General features: G+C 31.2%; 1 protein-coding gene across 3 annotated transcripts in view; it reads left to right on the top strand.

Annotated features, from left to right (window-relative positions):
* The window catches only part of LOC108777194 (ecdysone receptor), a 58,304-nt gene extending 43,668 nt beyond the window's left edge, over window positions 1-14,636 (top strand). For all 3 annotated transcript variants that reach the window (XM_018544018.1, XM_018544017.1, XM_018544016.1), the window contains 3 exons: window positions 4,842-5,099; window positions 7,944-8,319; window positions 14,392-14,636. In XM_018544018.1, the coding sequence (XP_018399520.1) occupies window positions 4,842-5,099; window positions 7,944-8,319; window positions 14,392-14,636 (879 nt within the window). The remainder of the gene's footprint in view (window positions 1-4,841; window positions 5,100-7,943; window positions 8,320-14,391) is intronic.
* Window positions 14,637-15,020: the final 384 nt, after the last annotated feature.

Here is a 15,020-nt window from a genome sequence, read left to right as displayed (position 1 = left end):
GCGCAATTATATGCAGGAAAGTGCATATCGAGTAAGATTTGATTGGTTGTTTTCAGTATTGCTATCGTCATTACATCGACGACTATCGAGATGATTTTCGTATTATACGAGTAATTAAGAAGAATCCATATTTAACGGTACGAGCTATTCAAGAGGACCTTCAATTAGACGTATCTCATAAAACAATCCGACGGAGACTTCGTGAAGCAAAGTTGCATAGCCGATTTGCAAGAAAACGGCTTATCAGTAAATGAAATAAAATAAAGCGCTTAGAGTTCGCGAAAAAATATTCAGAAATGCCAATCGACTTTTAGAAGAAAGTTCTGTGGTTCGATGATAATAAGTTTGAATTATTCAACCGAAAAACAAGACTCAGAATATAGAGACAAAGCGGAGAAGAACATCAAGAGCGTTATTTGCAGCAAACTATAAAGCATGGAAAAGACAGTGTTATGGCTGGAATTGCTTTAGTTGGTCAGGAGTAGGAAATTTAGTAAATATTAATAAAAGCAATAAATAATGACTACAAAAATCATCATCATATCTTAAAGTAATCCGAAAATGGTGAATTTTGGTAACAAGGAATTTTCGGGGACGCTCTTTTAAAAACATGGTAAAAATTATGATAATTAAAAAAGACTTATCCAATATGGCGGACGGAAAAGATGCGAAAATCTTAAAGGTTTTCCGAATATGACGAATTTAATAAGACGCAAAGAAATGTAATTATAATTTAAAGCTTAATCGACTATGCTTTGGTGTAAATTTTGTAAGAGAAAATTATGTGGTCGTTCAAAAAAAAAGAATCGCGCGCGTAGCGCTCTGTGAAGTTGGCACCCCTAAATGCGAATATTGGTAATATCATTATTACATTCGTTTGTCCACTGTTTGTCCACGTTTGTCCACCCGTTATTTTCTTTGGTCCACCCCGCAAAAAAAGGTTATACACAAAAAAAAATTGTAACATCCCCAAGTGATAATTTTTCATAATTATGTACGAGTATCGTTTGTCCACAACGCACACGTGATTGTCTATCCATTATTTTCATTTGTCCACCCTATTTTTATTATATTTTTCGTAATAATGTAAAATAATTACTTGGGGTTGTTACAATTTTTTTTTAGGCATAACTTTTTTTTGGAGGGTGGACAAATGAAAATAACGGGTGGACAAACGTGGAGAGCAGCTCTGTAAAGTTGGAATCTGTAAATGCGAATATTGGTAATATTATTATTATATCCGTTTGTCCACTGTTTGTCCACGTTTGTCCACCCGTTATTTTCTTTGATCCACCCCGAAAAAAAAGGTTATACACAAAAAAAGATTGTAACATCCCCAAGTGATAATTTTTCATAATTATGTACGGGTATCGTTTGTCCACAATGCGCACGTGATTGTCCACCCATTATTTTCATTTGTCCACCCTATTTTTATTATATTTTTCGTAATAATGTAAAATAACCACTTGGGGGTGTTACAATTTTTTTTGTGTATAACTTTTTTTTGGAGGGTGGACCAATGAAAATAATGGGTGGACAAACGTGGACAAACAGTGGACAAACAAATGTAATAATGATATTACCAATATTCGCATTTACAGATTCCAACTTTACAGAGCTGCTTTATGAAGTTGGCACCCCTAAATGCGAATATTGATAAAATCATTATTGCATTCGTTTGTCCACTGTTTGTCCACGTTTGTCCACCCGTTATTTTCATTTGTCCACTCTCCAAAAAAAGGTTGTAACATCCCCCAAATGATTATTTCTCGAGTTCGTATCGTTTGCTTGAGAATTCATTTTACTAAATTAATGATTTTTTCGAAAAAATACGAATGAAAAATATCAAAAAAAACGAAGAACAACTGAATAATATTAAAAGAAGACGAAAATCATCATCTTCATGACTATTTCAAGAAGCGGGGAAAAATAAAAAAATACGAAAATCAATAATTTAAAATGAAGACAGTTAATTAAAACTAACGGAAAAAAAGGAAAAAACAAATAATAATCTCATAAATTAGACAAATCCGGAAAAAAATTTTAAGGATGTATAAATGCTTAAATTTTTTAAAAAATTAAGTAAAGAAAAAACCTACGTTGTAATTTTATGGGGATTAACAAACCAGTTTGGTCTTTTCCAGATTTGTTTGTGTATCTCCAATAATTCTGAATCGCGCGCGTAGCGCGCGCAGGAAAAGTCTAGTTAAATAAAAAACATAAAAGGCTATGAAGAGTCAACGCTGTTACCAGTGCGCAAAACATATATAATCTTAAAATCTAATACATAGATATAATGTCGAACGTTTCGATCCCTATTTTCGGATCATCATCAGCGACAAATTACAAATAAAAAATTAAAATACTCAAGGTTGTGAACAATGATGTTGTCCTGCAATATAGAATACATCCACGTGGATTGAAACGTTCGACATTATATCTATGTATTAAATTTTAAGATTATATATGTTTTGCGCACTGGTAACAGCTTTGACTCTTCATAGCCTTTTATGTTTTTTACTTAATTTTTGTAATTGTTTTGAAATATATAAGAGTCTATAATTCAATTATATTATTAATTTTTAATATTTTTTATAAATAATGACACTTGACTGATATACAAAAACATAACTAAGAAGCGAAATAATTTTTTGGTTCAATCTAAAACTTCGTGTATGCGTGTGCATATACGTGTGGATTTTGATTGGTTGATTGCCTTATATGCCTTGTGCATTATGTGAAAGTTTGTATTTTGGCTTTAAGCCTGTCTTACATGGAAAATATAGTCAGAATTATAAATAGCTGATCTTCTTTATATCTTACAACTTTTATTTTTTCCAAAAAATGCATTATTTTTTAGATATTTTGTGTTTAAGTTAAAATGGCCAAACTCGTTTCAACCGAAGTTCAGGTACAGAACCATGGGAACCTAAGATTTGACCATCTATTATACAATATAATATCTATGTCATACGTGATTTTTTGATTGATAACGTTAGCCTTTTAATATCACTTTTTGGAATGTTTCTTTGTCAGACATATCTTGTAAACTCAAAATACTTTACGCTCTTCGTACAATTCACAATAGCCTTAAGTTTTCTAACTTTTAATCACACCGATGAAGCAGTAAGCCTCTTTTAAGTAGTGTTCCTATAGGATATTTAAATAAATTTTCTGCGTATATATATGAGACGCAGATGGGCTCGAACCCTGATCCACGGATTGCTAGCATTATATAAAAAATGTACTTTATATTATAATATAGATAAAAATTTAATTACTATCTATTACTTCATATATACATTTACCAGAGTTGAGTAGTGCTAAATTAAAAAGTTAAATGTTAAGTTAAAAAGTTAATTAATTTTAACTTAACTTAGTTATATTTTAAACTCTTAAATTTTTTATCTTTATTTAGTTATATTTTATCGATAATTATTAATTTTTTATTTAACTTTTTTGAAGTTAAATCTCAGACACAATGCGAGGCAATAGCGATAGCTACATGCGTATCACACGGTCCATGAGCACACATGGATGTACATGGATGTAGGCTTATGTTATATGTAATCAAAGAATAATGGGTCAATTCTATAACCAAACTCGTAAGGCTCGTAACTTGTCCTCGTAAGATTTGTAAGAACTTAAGACTGGAATTGTAATTTTACGCGTATTGTAAAGTATACGATTATTCATAAATACCTACAATTTCTCGTAAATCTTAGCAAAAAGTTGTCTGTAAAAACTTTACATAAAGTTATAAGCACTATAGGCCTTCTACAATAAGCCATTACCTAAGTTTTAAGTGTTAAGTCATAAGAAATTTACCAATCACAATCGAATGTGAGAAGAATAATCGAGTGTGAGTGGTCAATTTCTTATGACTTAATACTTACAACTTAGGTAATGGCTTGTTGTAGAAGGCCTATTACAGTTTGTAATTTTACGATTTAACGATACGTTTGCTTAGAATTGACCCATTAGTCTTAAATAAAACTGATGAATTTTTTATATTTAATAATAAGATATTGAACTAGAACTGAAATGAAAATACGATAACTAAATCATCATATTCAAACTTATTCGTTGACTGATGTACACTATTTTGATCAGTAGTTTATCCCTTGGAGTAAATATAATAGTAATAGATAAAGAATTTCTTGTATTTTTTGAGAGATAGGGAACAATATTTTAAATATAGCAACATTTTGAAATTGATTTATATGATTTATTTATTATTTGATACCTTATATATATATATATATTTTTTTTTTTAATAGAAAAGTGAGGTTACGTATCGCGCAAAAAAAAACATTTTGTGCCAAAGATGTTTTTGAAGAAAAAGTTTTAAGAACTGTGTGTTGATTTTAGTAGCAAGATTTTTAAGGTCACTAAATCTGAATCTAAAGTCAAATTATCGAAATTCAAAATGACGGATCTAATATGGCGGAAAAATGTATCATTGAAAAACCGTCATATTGGATATCTTAGGATTGGACTCCTTTAATTAATACATAATAAAACAAGAAAATAATGTAATATACAAGGCCATAGAAGTCAATCACAGGTTGTTCATATATCGAAAAAATAATTTAACAGATAATTAATATAATTTTTTTATATTTTTGTATTTGCTGTATTATTTTTATTTTAACAAAAATATCTAATGTACATTGTTATGGTGTAAACAATTCTTATTTCTTAGAAATACAGATTGAAGGTAATTTGTTGAAATTTCAATTCTAGAAAGTTCTATAAATTATTTTACTTGAAGATGTTTGTATGCTTAGTTCCTTAGATTTATGGAGCTATTTATATATCTGATTTAATATATTCTGCAGGAAAAAGATAAACCAAACAGTACGACAATGAACGGTTCACCAGGCAGCGCTGGAATGGGTGATCAAATGGGCGTCAAAATCGAACCAGCGGAAGCCGAATCATTATCCATGTCTGGAAGTAGCGGCATTCTTACTCCTATCAGTCCTTATACCTGTGTTAAGCCTGTTAGTCCTGAACAAGAAGAACTGATAAATAGGCTCGTGTCTTTTCAATGTGAATTCGAACAGCCGAGCGAAGAGGATCTAAAAAGAATTACTGTATGTGTTACATTTTATATTCTATTATATTACAAATTTTTATTCTTAATTATTTATCTTTTTAGTATATTAATATACTTATAAGAGAAAAGATACATTTAAATGTGTTGTTATTTTAGATATATATTATTAACTAAAATTATTACGACTCGAAAAAACAATTACACGAAATAGGGCAAAAATTTATTCCAAATCATTATTTTTATGATTTTAAGATCATCCATATCATTTTTCAACAAAATCTAATATTGTTTACTATATAATTACTTTTTTGTACAGTTTTTTTATGCTTTTTACTAAAAAAAATTATACTTGTACGAAGTCGGCCTACCACTCTCTCTTTTAAAATTAAACAATAAAGAATCTCTTTTATTAAACCGTGAGGAGACAAGGAGGACATAAAATGCTACAATTAGTTTGATCTTGGTGACATTGTCAAGGCCAGGAAAAGGTTATTTAAAATTTTTTAAATGAAACTTTTTATTGCATATTCTTGTAGCTTATCTCGAAAGCGCGCTTTCCAAAACACTATTAATATTTAAATAATTTATTAAATTGTCATAAATTATAGACTCCTTTAATTAATACAATAAAACGAGAAAATGTAAAATAAAAAAGGCCGAAGTCAATTACAGGTGTTCATATTTCGAAAAAAACAATTTAACAGACGATACGTTCAATAAATTTGTACGTTGCGCTTCTAGTTTGAGTTATCTTCAGCACACTATTACAATAACTTCATTCTTTCAATTTGTGTGTGACCATTGTGGAACAGTTATGAGGCAAGAACAAGTTGTTCAACACAGTTACAACGCTGAGTTGCGATAAAATAACTCAAACTGGAAATTAAAAATTATTGGAAATTATAAGAATTGGACAACATAAATTAGATATGCTCACCTCATAGGGCCAAAGAAGTCACACAGAAATAGTAAAAACATAGCAACAATAATTAAACAATCGCACAATAATTGAAACTTCGTCATATGTTAAAAATTGAAAAAATTAAAAAGATAAATAAAAATAAGTTTTATTATTATAACAATCAGTCAGTTCTGTAATAAACGCTTAATTAAAACACTGCAGTTGAACTAAGAAATAAACATATATGTATATATAAAATATATTTATACATATATAGATACATATAGATAATATATATATATATATATACACATACACATATCCTATACTTTCTTAAAAATTTCAATGTAAGCATTGTTTAAGGTTAATTCGTGTCAGTTTGTAAGTTAAAATTATTTTTCTATTGATTAATATGTAACATTTTCGAAATTATGTGTTTATTATAAAAAAATTCCGCATCCACACAAAATCTTGTCATTGTCCCAATCAAAATTGTGACCATGATGCAACTTATGGTTCATAATGTTATTACTTATGTAATAACAGGATGAATGGAAGCCGGCTACGAATATGTTTCCGGTGTTTCGATAATTTGATTTCTAATTTCTACCAGTTTGATCCATATAGAATGCATCACACTCGAGACAATTGATTTTGTAAATGACGTTCCTTTTCAAGGTATTAAAGGCGAATTTTGGCGTGCCTGTGGTATAGCAACCAAAAGCAACCGTGGTTGAGCATATCTTTGTCTTCTGATACCTGAAAACGAAGATAGCCTTAGTCGCGGTTACTTTTGGTTGCTATACCAGAGGCACGCCAAAATTCGCCTTAAGAAGAGGATCTTTGTGAACCTTGATGAGAGTCTTCATTTTATTTAAGCTAAAAAAAATATAAATCAAAACCAAATGGTCTTTTTTTGGTACAAAATTCGACATTTTCAAAGCAGAAAAAGACTATGATATTTACACTCTCACAATTTTCCACATGTATGGTTTTGTAGATTAGAAAAATATAGCCAAACAAAATACTATATATGTCAAATCACCACGCATAAGAACGTATGTGTCATTATTTGTTAGGCGCCACTTGTTAGGAAAATCCGCATTTCATAGATATACACCTAATAAGTCGTAGGTCTTAAATATTTCTTTATATTTGATACGTGAAAATGAATATTTTTATTATTCGTTTGTTGTTTAAATGATATTTTCACTATGTTTTGATAATGTGTTTATGCCTATTGTTTTTATTTGCTTAGAAAGCTGTAATTTAAGTTTTTTTCAAAATTGATAGAACGGGCTCTGCATTTCAGTGATTCCGGATTAACTCTCTGGGCCAATTTTCAGTTTCATGAATATTAGCTAACATCTGTGGTATTACTTGTGCACAAATTCGACGTATTCTATTCATCATATCTTCACGCATTGTTAGAGCAGTTAATATAACACGTTCTTTTATGAAGCCTCGAAGATTTTTAAGAACGTTTATTTATATTATTTATACTTTGCATGAGCATTTACTATTCCAAGCATGTAAAAGTACTTTTTAGTTGAAACTTTTTAATCATTAAATATTTACCTACAAAAATCACACAAAAAGTTCAAGTAAAAGCTACTTAATAAATTTATTAACTCAAAATAAACATTTTTTATCTCTTGCACTTTCTCTCAAAAGCTGCTGGTTATTGATATTTTTTTAATTTCAAAAATATTTTGTTAAGCGCAACAGCCGTTCACATTGATAGCATTGACAGCTGCTTACGAAGTAATCGCGACGAAAGAACCAATCAGCATGATCGAAAAGCGACAACAATAAATTTCGATATTATGAGTATCGACTTAACATCCATTTTTTAGAAAAGGAAAAAATATGTACTTGTGGGCTGTAATTGTATCTCTGTACACGGTTAACATTAAAATATTTATACATAAACATAAAGTGATAAATAATGTTGCATTTGATATTTTTTTTTTTTTTCAGAATCAACCAATGGAAGGCGAAGATCCGAGTGATTATAGTTTCAGACATATTACTGAAATCACGATTCTGACTGTTCAATTAATTGTCGAGTTTTCGAAGAGATTACCCGGCTTCAACGAGCTGTTACGTGAAGATCAAATCACTCTTCTGAAGGCATGCTCTAGTGAGGTGATGATGTTACGGATGGCAAGAAAGTATGATGTGCATACCGATAGCATCATTTTTGCTAACAATCAATCATATACACGTGACAGTTATAATGTTGCCGGAATGGGAGAAACCATTGAGGATCTTTTGCGATTCTGTCGTCAAATGTATGCTATGAGGGTTAATAATGCCGAATATGCTTTACTCACAGCTATTGTCATCTTTTCAGGTATGTATAAAAATATGATAAAGTTTTGCATCAAATATATCAAGTATCCAAATAAATACAATTTTCAGTTTAAATATCTATTCTATGAATCATTTCGTATTATATTCAGAAAATTATATCTACGCATGTCTGAAACACGTCTTCATGACTATTTGGTAAAAATTGACAGCGTAAAAAGGACAATGGGTAATGATTGCGAATTAATGAATACTTCTTAAAATAAATAGATCAGGATTATATGAGAGTTATGAAAGTAATTCATTATCATTACATTATCGTGTTTTTTTCTGAAGAGTAACTCGTTTTTTTTTTTTAATTTAAAACAATAACCTAATCTTTATTCACATTGTCATTTTTTATTTTCTATCCATCTTATTGTTAGTGAGGACATTCATATTAAAGGGTTACACCGTAACAAGATAGTTTTGAACCAAAATTTATAATAACTCAATGTCAATCTTCTAGTATACGATTAAAAAGTGAAAAGTGTGTGGTAATAACAATTGGTGAAACAAAGAAATATGTGAATAAAGTCACGGTAAATGTAAGGTAATTTTTTAAAAATCATAGCTATCTTAAAATTCATTATAAATAAGTGATTTCAAAAATAAAATAAATAAAATTTAAAGATTATATTTGGAAAAAAATTTTAAAAAGTTTTATCGATTTGGATTTATAATTTAATATTAATTTTACAATATGAATGTCTTTTTTATGATATAAAGTTAGCGGTTATAATATAGAATATTCGATAAATATGTGGAAAAGCAAAGATGGTATCTTTATATTTATTTAAACCATTTATATGTATATATACGAAGTCTCTCCCAAAAGTATCTAATCTTTAAATATATCTTTGTCCTTGAATATCCTCTTTCCATTGTGGAAGATAGGTATTGGATATTTAGGGAGAGCCTTGTGGAGTGCCTCCACTAAGTGACATGGCTCAATAGCTGTTCAGTCGGCAATGGTACACAATTACATAAGCATCAACATCTATGCGTCGCATTTCCACATTAACGCACCTGCTCATTCACCTGAGAATAATCAAAAGTCACACAGGGTTATATCTGGACTGTATGGAGGTTGGCAAAGTTGGACAATGCGTGTTTAGTAAAAAAAAATCCTAAATCAGAAATTAACGAGAAAGTGCGTTATCATAGAAATGCGACGTTCGGAGTTTTCGATGCTCACAATAACGTATCGTTGTCAACTGTTGTTGATGTAGTGATGTGTCAGTGACACGTAATCGTCTATGTGTAAGTGCTATTTCCAATATGACTAATCGTCTTTAGGATCCCCTTAAGGGGATGCTGGAGTATCCTGTTTTATGATTAATTAGTTAAAGCTCGTTTAGTTGCAAGGGTTGCAAGCTTTACGGATGAAAAAATCCTTTTGCATAGTATCGACAATAATACAATTCGCCAGGTACAATTTAATACGAAAAACGAGAGAAATAAATAAAAAGAATTTGAAAGATAAGAACAATTTATAGATAACAACTTAACGTGAAAATGGAAGCAGGCACAAAAAAAGATATGCGTGATAGTGGAAGTTGAAAGAACCAAAGGAGCCAAGGTGAAGATTGGTTATAAGAAGCTGCATGTTAATGAGAATAAGTTTGTCTGAAAAGAGGAGGATGGCTTAGAGGAACAGAACTTTTTTGAGCAGACAGAGCTCTATAGGATCATAACAAGAGAGCTGACAGAACGCTCATCTGATTAGATCTCATATTTTGCCAAAGTCTGTAAGAACGGAAGAACGGGGCGGAGAAAAGGATGCGGAGACGATGGAGGAAAAGTAAACACGCTATCGAAAACATAAGAAGAAATAAGGAGGAAAAACTCAAATTCGAGAAATAGGAAAAATTAAAATTGGTTTTTGGAATGTTGCAAGATTCGACAACAAAGATAATTCTGGAATTATCAGGAAATTTTGACATAATGACGTAATGGTTGTATAGCAGAAAATTTATAGCAGAAATCTGTATAGCAGAAAATACTGATACAGATTAAAGAAGCACATGCTAGAGAACTTCAGTTGGGGATATTAACATGACAAGAGAGAGAATAACAAAAGGAGAGTAATAGCATGATATAAATACAAGGGTATGTGCTATTGCGCATCTAGAAATCACGTGACAAAGAAGTGACCAATAAGAATTGTCTCCAAGTAGACGTCATCAAAACGAGGAAAATTTAAATAGGTCAGAAATAAGACTAAACTTATGGCTTCAATAAAAGAAATATAAGGAAAAAAACAAAGAACAACGGGAATGTACTGGAGAGGTCTTGTTTCCTGCAAACTTCCAGCCACTTCAAAACCATTGCATTATCCTTCGGGAAAGAAAAGTATTGAACTTTTCTTCCTGGCATATTTCTCGTTTTCCGGTTATAATTCTTACATCCTTTTACTGCACAGCTCATTTTCGATAATTCTTCGTATCACTGATGCACGTAGTACGTACAACAACGCCACAGTATAAGGATATATAGTAGGGACAAGGCCCCGTTTTCGGTTCAGCCGCGCAGATTTGCTTGCGCATCGTAAAACGGCCATGTTTTTGGTAGCACCAATCCCGATCAAAGTAGAGAATCCATCGTATCTACGTTATAATAATGGAAAAACATAACTAAACACAGTTAAGAGTTTATCGTGTCACACCATGGACCTAAGAGTAGACCCATGGACCTATCTAATCATTTTATTATAATTTGCTAAAATTAAAAAATTTTTATAGACAGTGGTTACTATTGATACGGTACTTGGCAACCAACAACATGGCGCAGTCTGAAAGTCCGGCTGAAAAAGATCAAAGGTGCCGATGCTATTAGACTGGATAAATAGCGGCCCTGTTTCAAGAAGCCGAACCGCTCCGGAAACAGCCGAGACGATGACGTCAACATGTAGACTCCCCCACCACTCCAATTCCTGCGCAGTAGTCTACCACCGGACGAGCATACCCTTGTATTTATACCATGAGTAATAGGAGTAATTATTACAGGAATAAGAAAAAATATCAAGGAAGAGAACGAGAAGGTAGAAAAAACCGAAGATGGAAGGAGATTGAGTAAGAAGAATAATTATAGGAAAAGACAAATGGAAAGTCGTAACAATATACAATAAACAAGGAATAACTGAAATTATGAAGGAGATGAAAATCTTAGTAGCTGTATAGTAGAGGATAATGTAGTGATACAGAATAATGAAGAGAATTTTTTAGTAGTGGAGAATTTTAATTAGGGTAAGGAATAAAGGGACGGTTATGAAGGGGGGTATATAGATGAGGTAATTAGAATGTTAAGAGATAAGACAATAAACATCGAGTGTAAGAAATTGTTGGAATAGATAGAAGAGAAAGAGGATGGCACATTTTGAACGGAAATAAAATCGAAAATAAGGACGCAAAATTTACATATATGGGATCAAAAAGGAATTCACTGAATTCAGTAATTGATTATGCAATAAGAAATAGTGAGTTAAAGAGAAAATTAATTGGTCAGTTGTAGAAAAAAGAACAGAATTGAATTATCTACTATTTGTGTTTATAATAAGCAGAAAACTTGATAAATATAACGATAAATATGGACAGGGGAGAGGAGGATTAAGAAATTTAAAAATTTCAGGAATTTAAAGAAACCAAATTGAAAGACTAATGAAGTTAAATGAATGGATAAAGATAACGGCATAAGAAAAATAATTATTTACAAAAAGCAGAATTTTAAAAGAGAAAAAATGGTTGAACAAAAAGCATGTTGTAAGATATTAACTTAAGCCCCTACAGTCGGTGTGTGGCTCCGCGGCGAGACGATTGTTTGCTAATACGAATAACTCAAGGTCTCGTTTCAAGTCCTGGCACCGAGCTCTGACATTTTTTCTCGGTCTAGCTGTTATAATATAGAAAAAAAAAGAGATTTCAAGTGAGATTTCAAAAGAGAATTCAGTGATTTCTTAAAAAGTTTTTAGCGCATAACGTGTCAATTTAATTTATTATACGAAATCGCGTTATCCACAATAGTCGAATATAAAAAACCGCGGTGCCATTTTGTCATTTTGATGTCATATCCGATGGACTTTGTTTTCGTTCGATCTTTGTCTGCGCATAGATGCTGAACTTAGGCCGGTATTCATAGTCAGTTCTTATATTCAAGACTGTCTTAAGTTCAGTCTTGAAGAGTTACGAACCAATCAGAGGACCGCTTTAGCATCTTAAGACATTACTTAAGGCAATTTTGAAATAAGTCTTGCATTTCCGCGGTTTGTTGCCATGCTGAAATGCAAGGCAACGTGAATATTGAACGTGATGGTAGTCCTGAATTTCTGCAAGCTTTTTGCTATATATACTGAAATGCAAGACTTAGTCGTGATAATTTTCGGACTACATTACCTTTAATTAGATATTATTACATCTTTTGTGAGAAATTATATATTTCGTATATGAGAGAGAGAATGGACGGTCCTTTCCCAGGTATTTAGAATTTATATTTTGTTCTTTTTTTGTAATATTTAGGTCAGAGTTTTTTTGTGTTTACTTGACAGTTATATATCAATTGAAATTTATTTTCAGTTTTTTAATAGACATATGTATTTATACCAGACGGTTTGTAAGTTCGCAATGTCTTTCTTCATTTTTAATGCCAATATTTCGTGAACCATGCCGTTCACTTCATCTGTACATTTCTTCTGTACATTTCTGTACAGAACGTTCTGTACATTTCTGACTTTAGAGTACAATGGATCCCACAATAATTTAACCAATTCTAATATAATTTTGCTAATAAATGGTTTAAACTATGTAGAATATGAAAATCATTTTAAAATTTTGAAGTTAATTTTTGGCCGTTTTTACCTGCCTTCTGACCCACTGTGCACGGCCTAAATGTATGAACATCCAATGGTTGAATCATACTGGTCGTCCCGCAGGAATCAAAATATTTATTTCTCTTTTACGTTTAACAATGAAGTTAAATTTTTTTCGTTTTGTCGTTTTCGTTCATATCTAAAAAATGATTTTTCGGAAAGTGATTTAAATACACACCGTTATTTCAGCAAAAAATGCTTTTTAATTTTCGTCATATAAAAATTAAAAAATTTTTGAAAATAGGGAAGGGGATGAAAGTATACAATAAATAATTAAAAAATGTTTTTTTATTAGTTATAAAGTACTCTTAAAACCATTCAGTTTTCATTTTAGAAACTTTTTTCTATCTCTTATAGTTTCGACGATATTCGCTTCGAAAGAGAAAAACCGATTTTTTTCAAAGGGGTGTTTTAGCCCTTAAAAGTATGTATGGACACGTATAAAAAAATACGTGTCACTTATTTTTGTCTGGAGAACATACTAAAAGCTCATCAAAATCGGAAAGTCACACTTGGGTAGGTTTACTTGTTAGTATCAGTGCACCCCTCGTCCTAATAAAGTAAACGGTATAGTTTACAAAACGTCGGCATTAAGAATGAAGAAAGACACGGCGATAACCCGCAAACTCTCTGGTATAATTGAAGATAATATCCGTGAAAACCTCAAATGCGTAGATATATGTATTCTTCAAAATGTTTTATACCTATAATTTTATATTATCTAATTTGATCTAATTTGATCAATATGCGCATTTTATTGTTGTTAATTTTTTGGTTTTGACGATTATTCAATGTATTTGCGAATTACGGAACGTTCAAGCAGTTTACTTCTCACGAGAAATTACGAGCGACATCAATATACAAAAAAGTAATTTCTACTATTAGGATTTTTATTCAATAATTTTTAATTGCTATTTTAATAATGTACCGCATTTAATTAAATTTTAACTGTATCTGAATTGAAAATGATCCGATGGAAGTTGAAGTCTATGATGATTTTATTTGTGTGTTTATTAAAATATATAGCATTAAACATCCAGTTTAAGCTTCTTCTTTTGTATTTATTGAATATTACATTATTATTATTGCGAACAAATGTTAATTAGGTATAATATATCTATTAATTTATATTACAATTTGCAATGACATAACATTGTTGCAATATAACTGAAAAATTCTGTGCTGTTTGTAATAATGATTATTGCTTTGCAGAAAGACCCAATTTGGTGGAAAGCAGAAAAGTGGAGGAGCTTCAGGAAATCTACTTGAAAACTTTGAAAGCATATGTGGATAATCGTCGTCGACCGAAGTCCGGTACGGTCTTCGCTAAACTTCTATCAGTTCTAACTGAACTCAGAACCCTTGGTAATCAAAACAGTGAAATGTGCTTGAACCTGAAATTTAAGAACAAGAAGCTGCCAGTTTTCCTCGCTGAAATCTGGGACGTGATGCCCTAGTTTCCCAGTCGCCGATTAACGGCGATAGCGCCGGTCGGCTGAATAAATCTTTTGACGTCGCAGTAGAAGCAATAGCAACAACGGCGTCTATGGACGCATGGACGTGGAAAACGGCCTGCGTAATTCTTATACTAGTGCACCATTATGCCACTGCCTCAACATCGCAAATCAACATATTGTATCAGTGCTATTTTAGATTTATTTTGATCATTTGTTTATTTTTGATTGACCATCTTTAGTCACCCTAGATTGATCGATTCTTATACGGGTTGTAAGGCAAGCATATGTAAACCGGTCCCACATTATTCGCGTGAGATTATGTGTGACACAAAGAAAGTCATTTTATTCTTTATAGAGATTCTTTGTAGATTTATGTATATGATA

Source organism: Cyphomyrmex costatus, unplaced genomic scaffold (assembly GCF_001594065.2).
Source record: "Cyphomyrmex costatus isolate MS0001 unplaced genomic scaffold, Ccosl1.0 scaffold413, whole genome shotgun sequence".
Lineage (NCBI taxonomy): Eukaryota > Metazoa > Arthropoda > Insecta > Hymenoptera > Formicidae > Cyphomyrmex > Cyphomyrmex costatus.
Note: the sequence above shows the minus strand (reverse complement) of the source record. Positions and strands in the feature narration are given on the sequence as shown.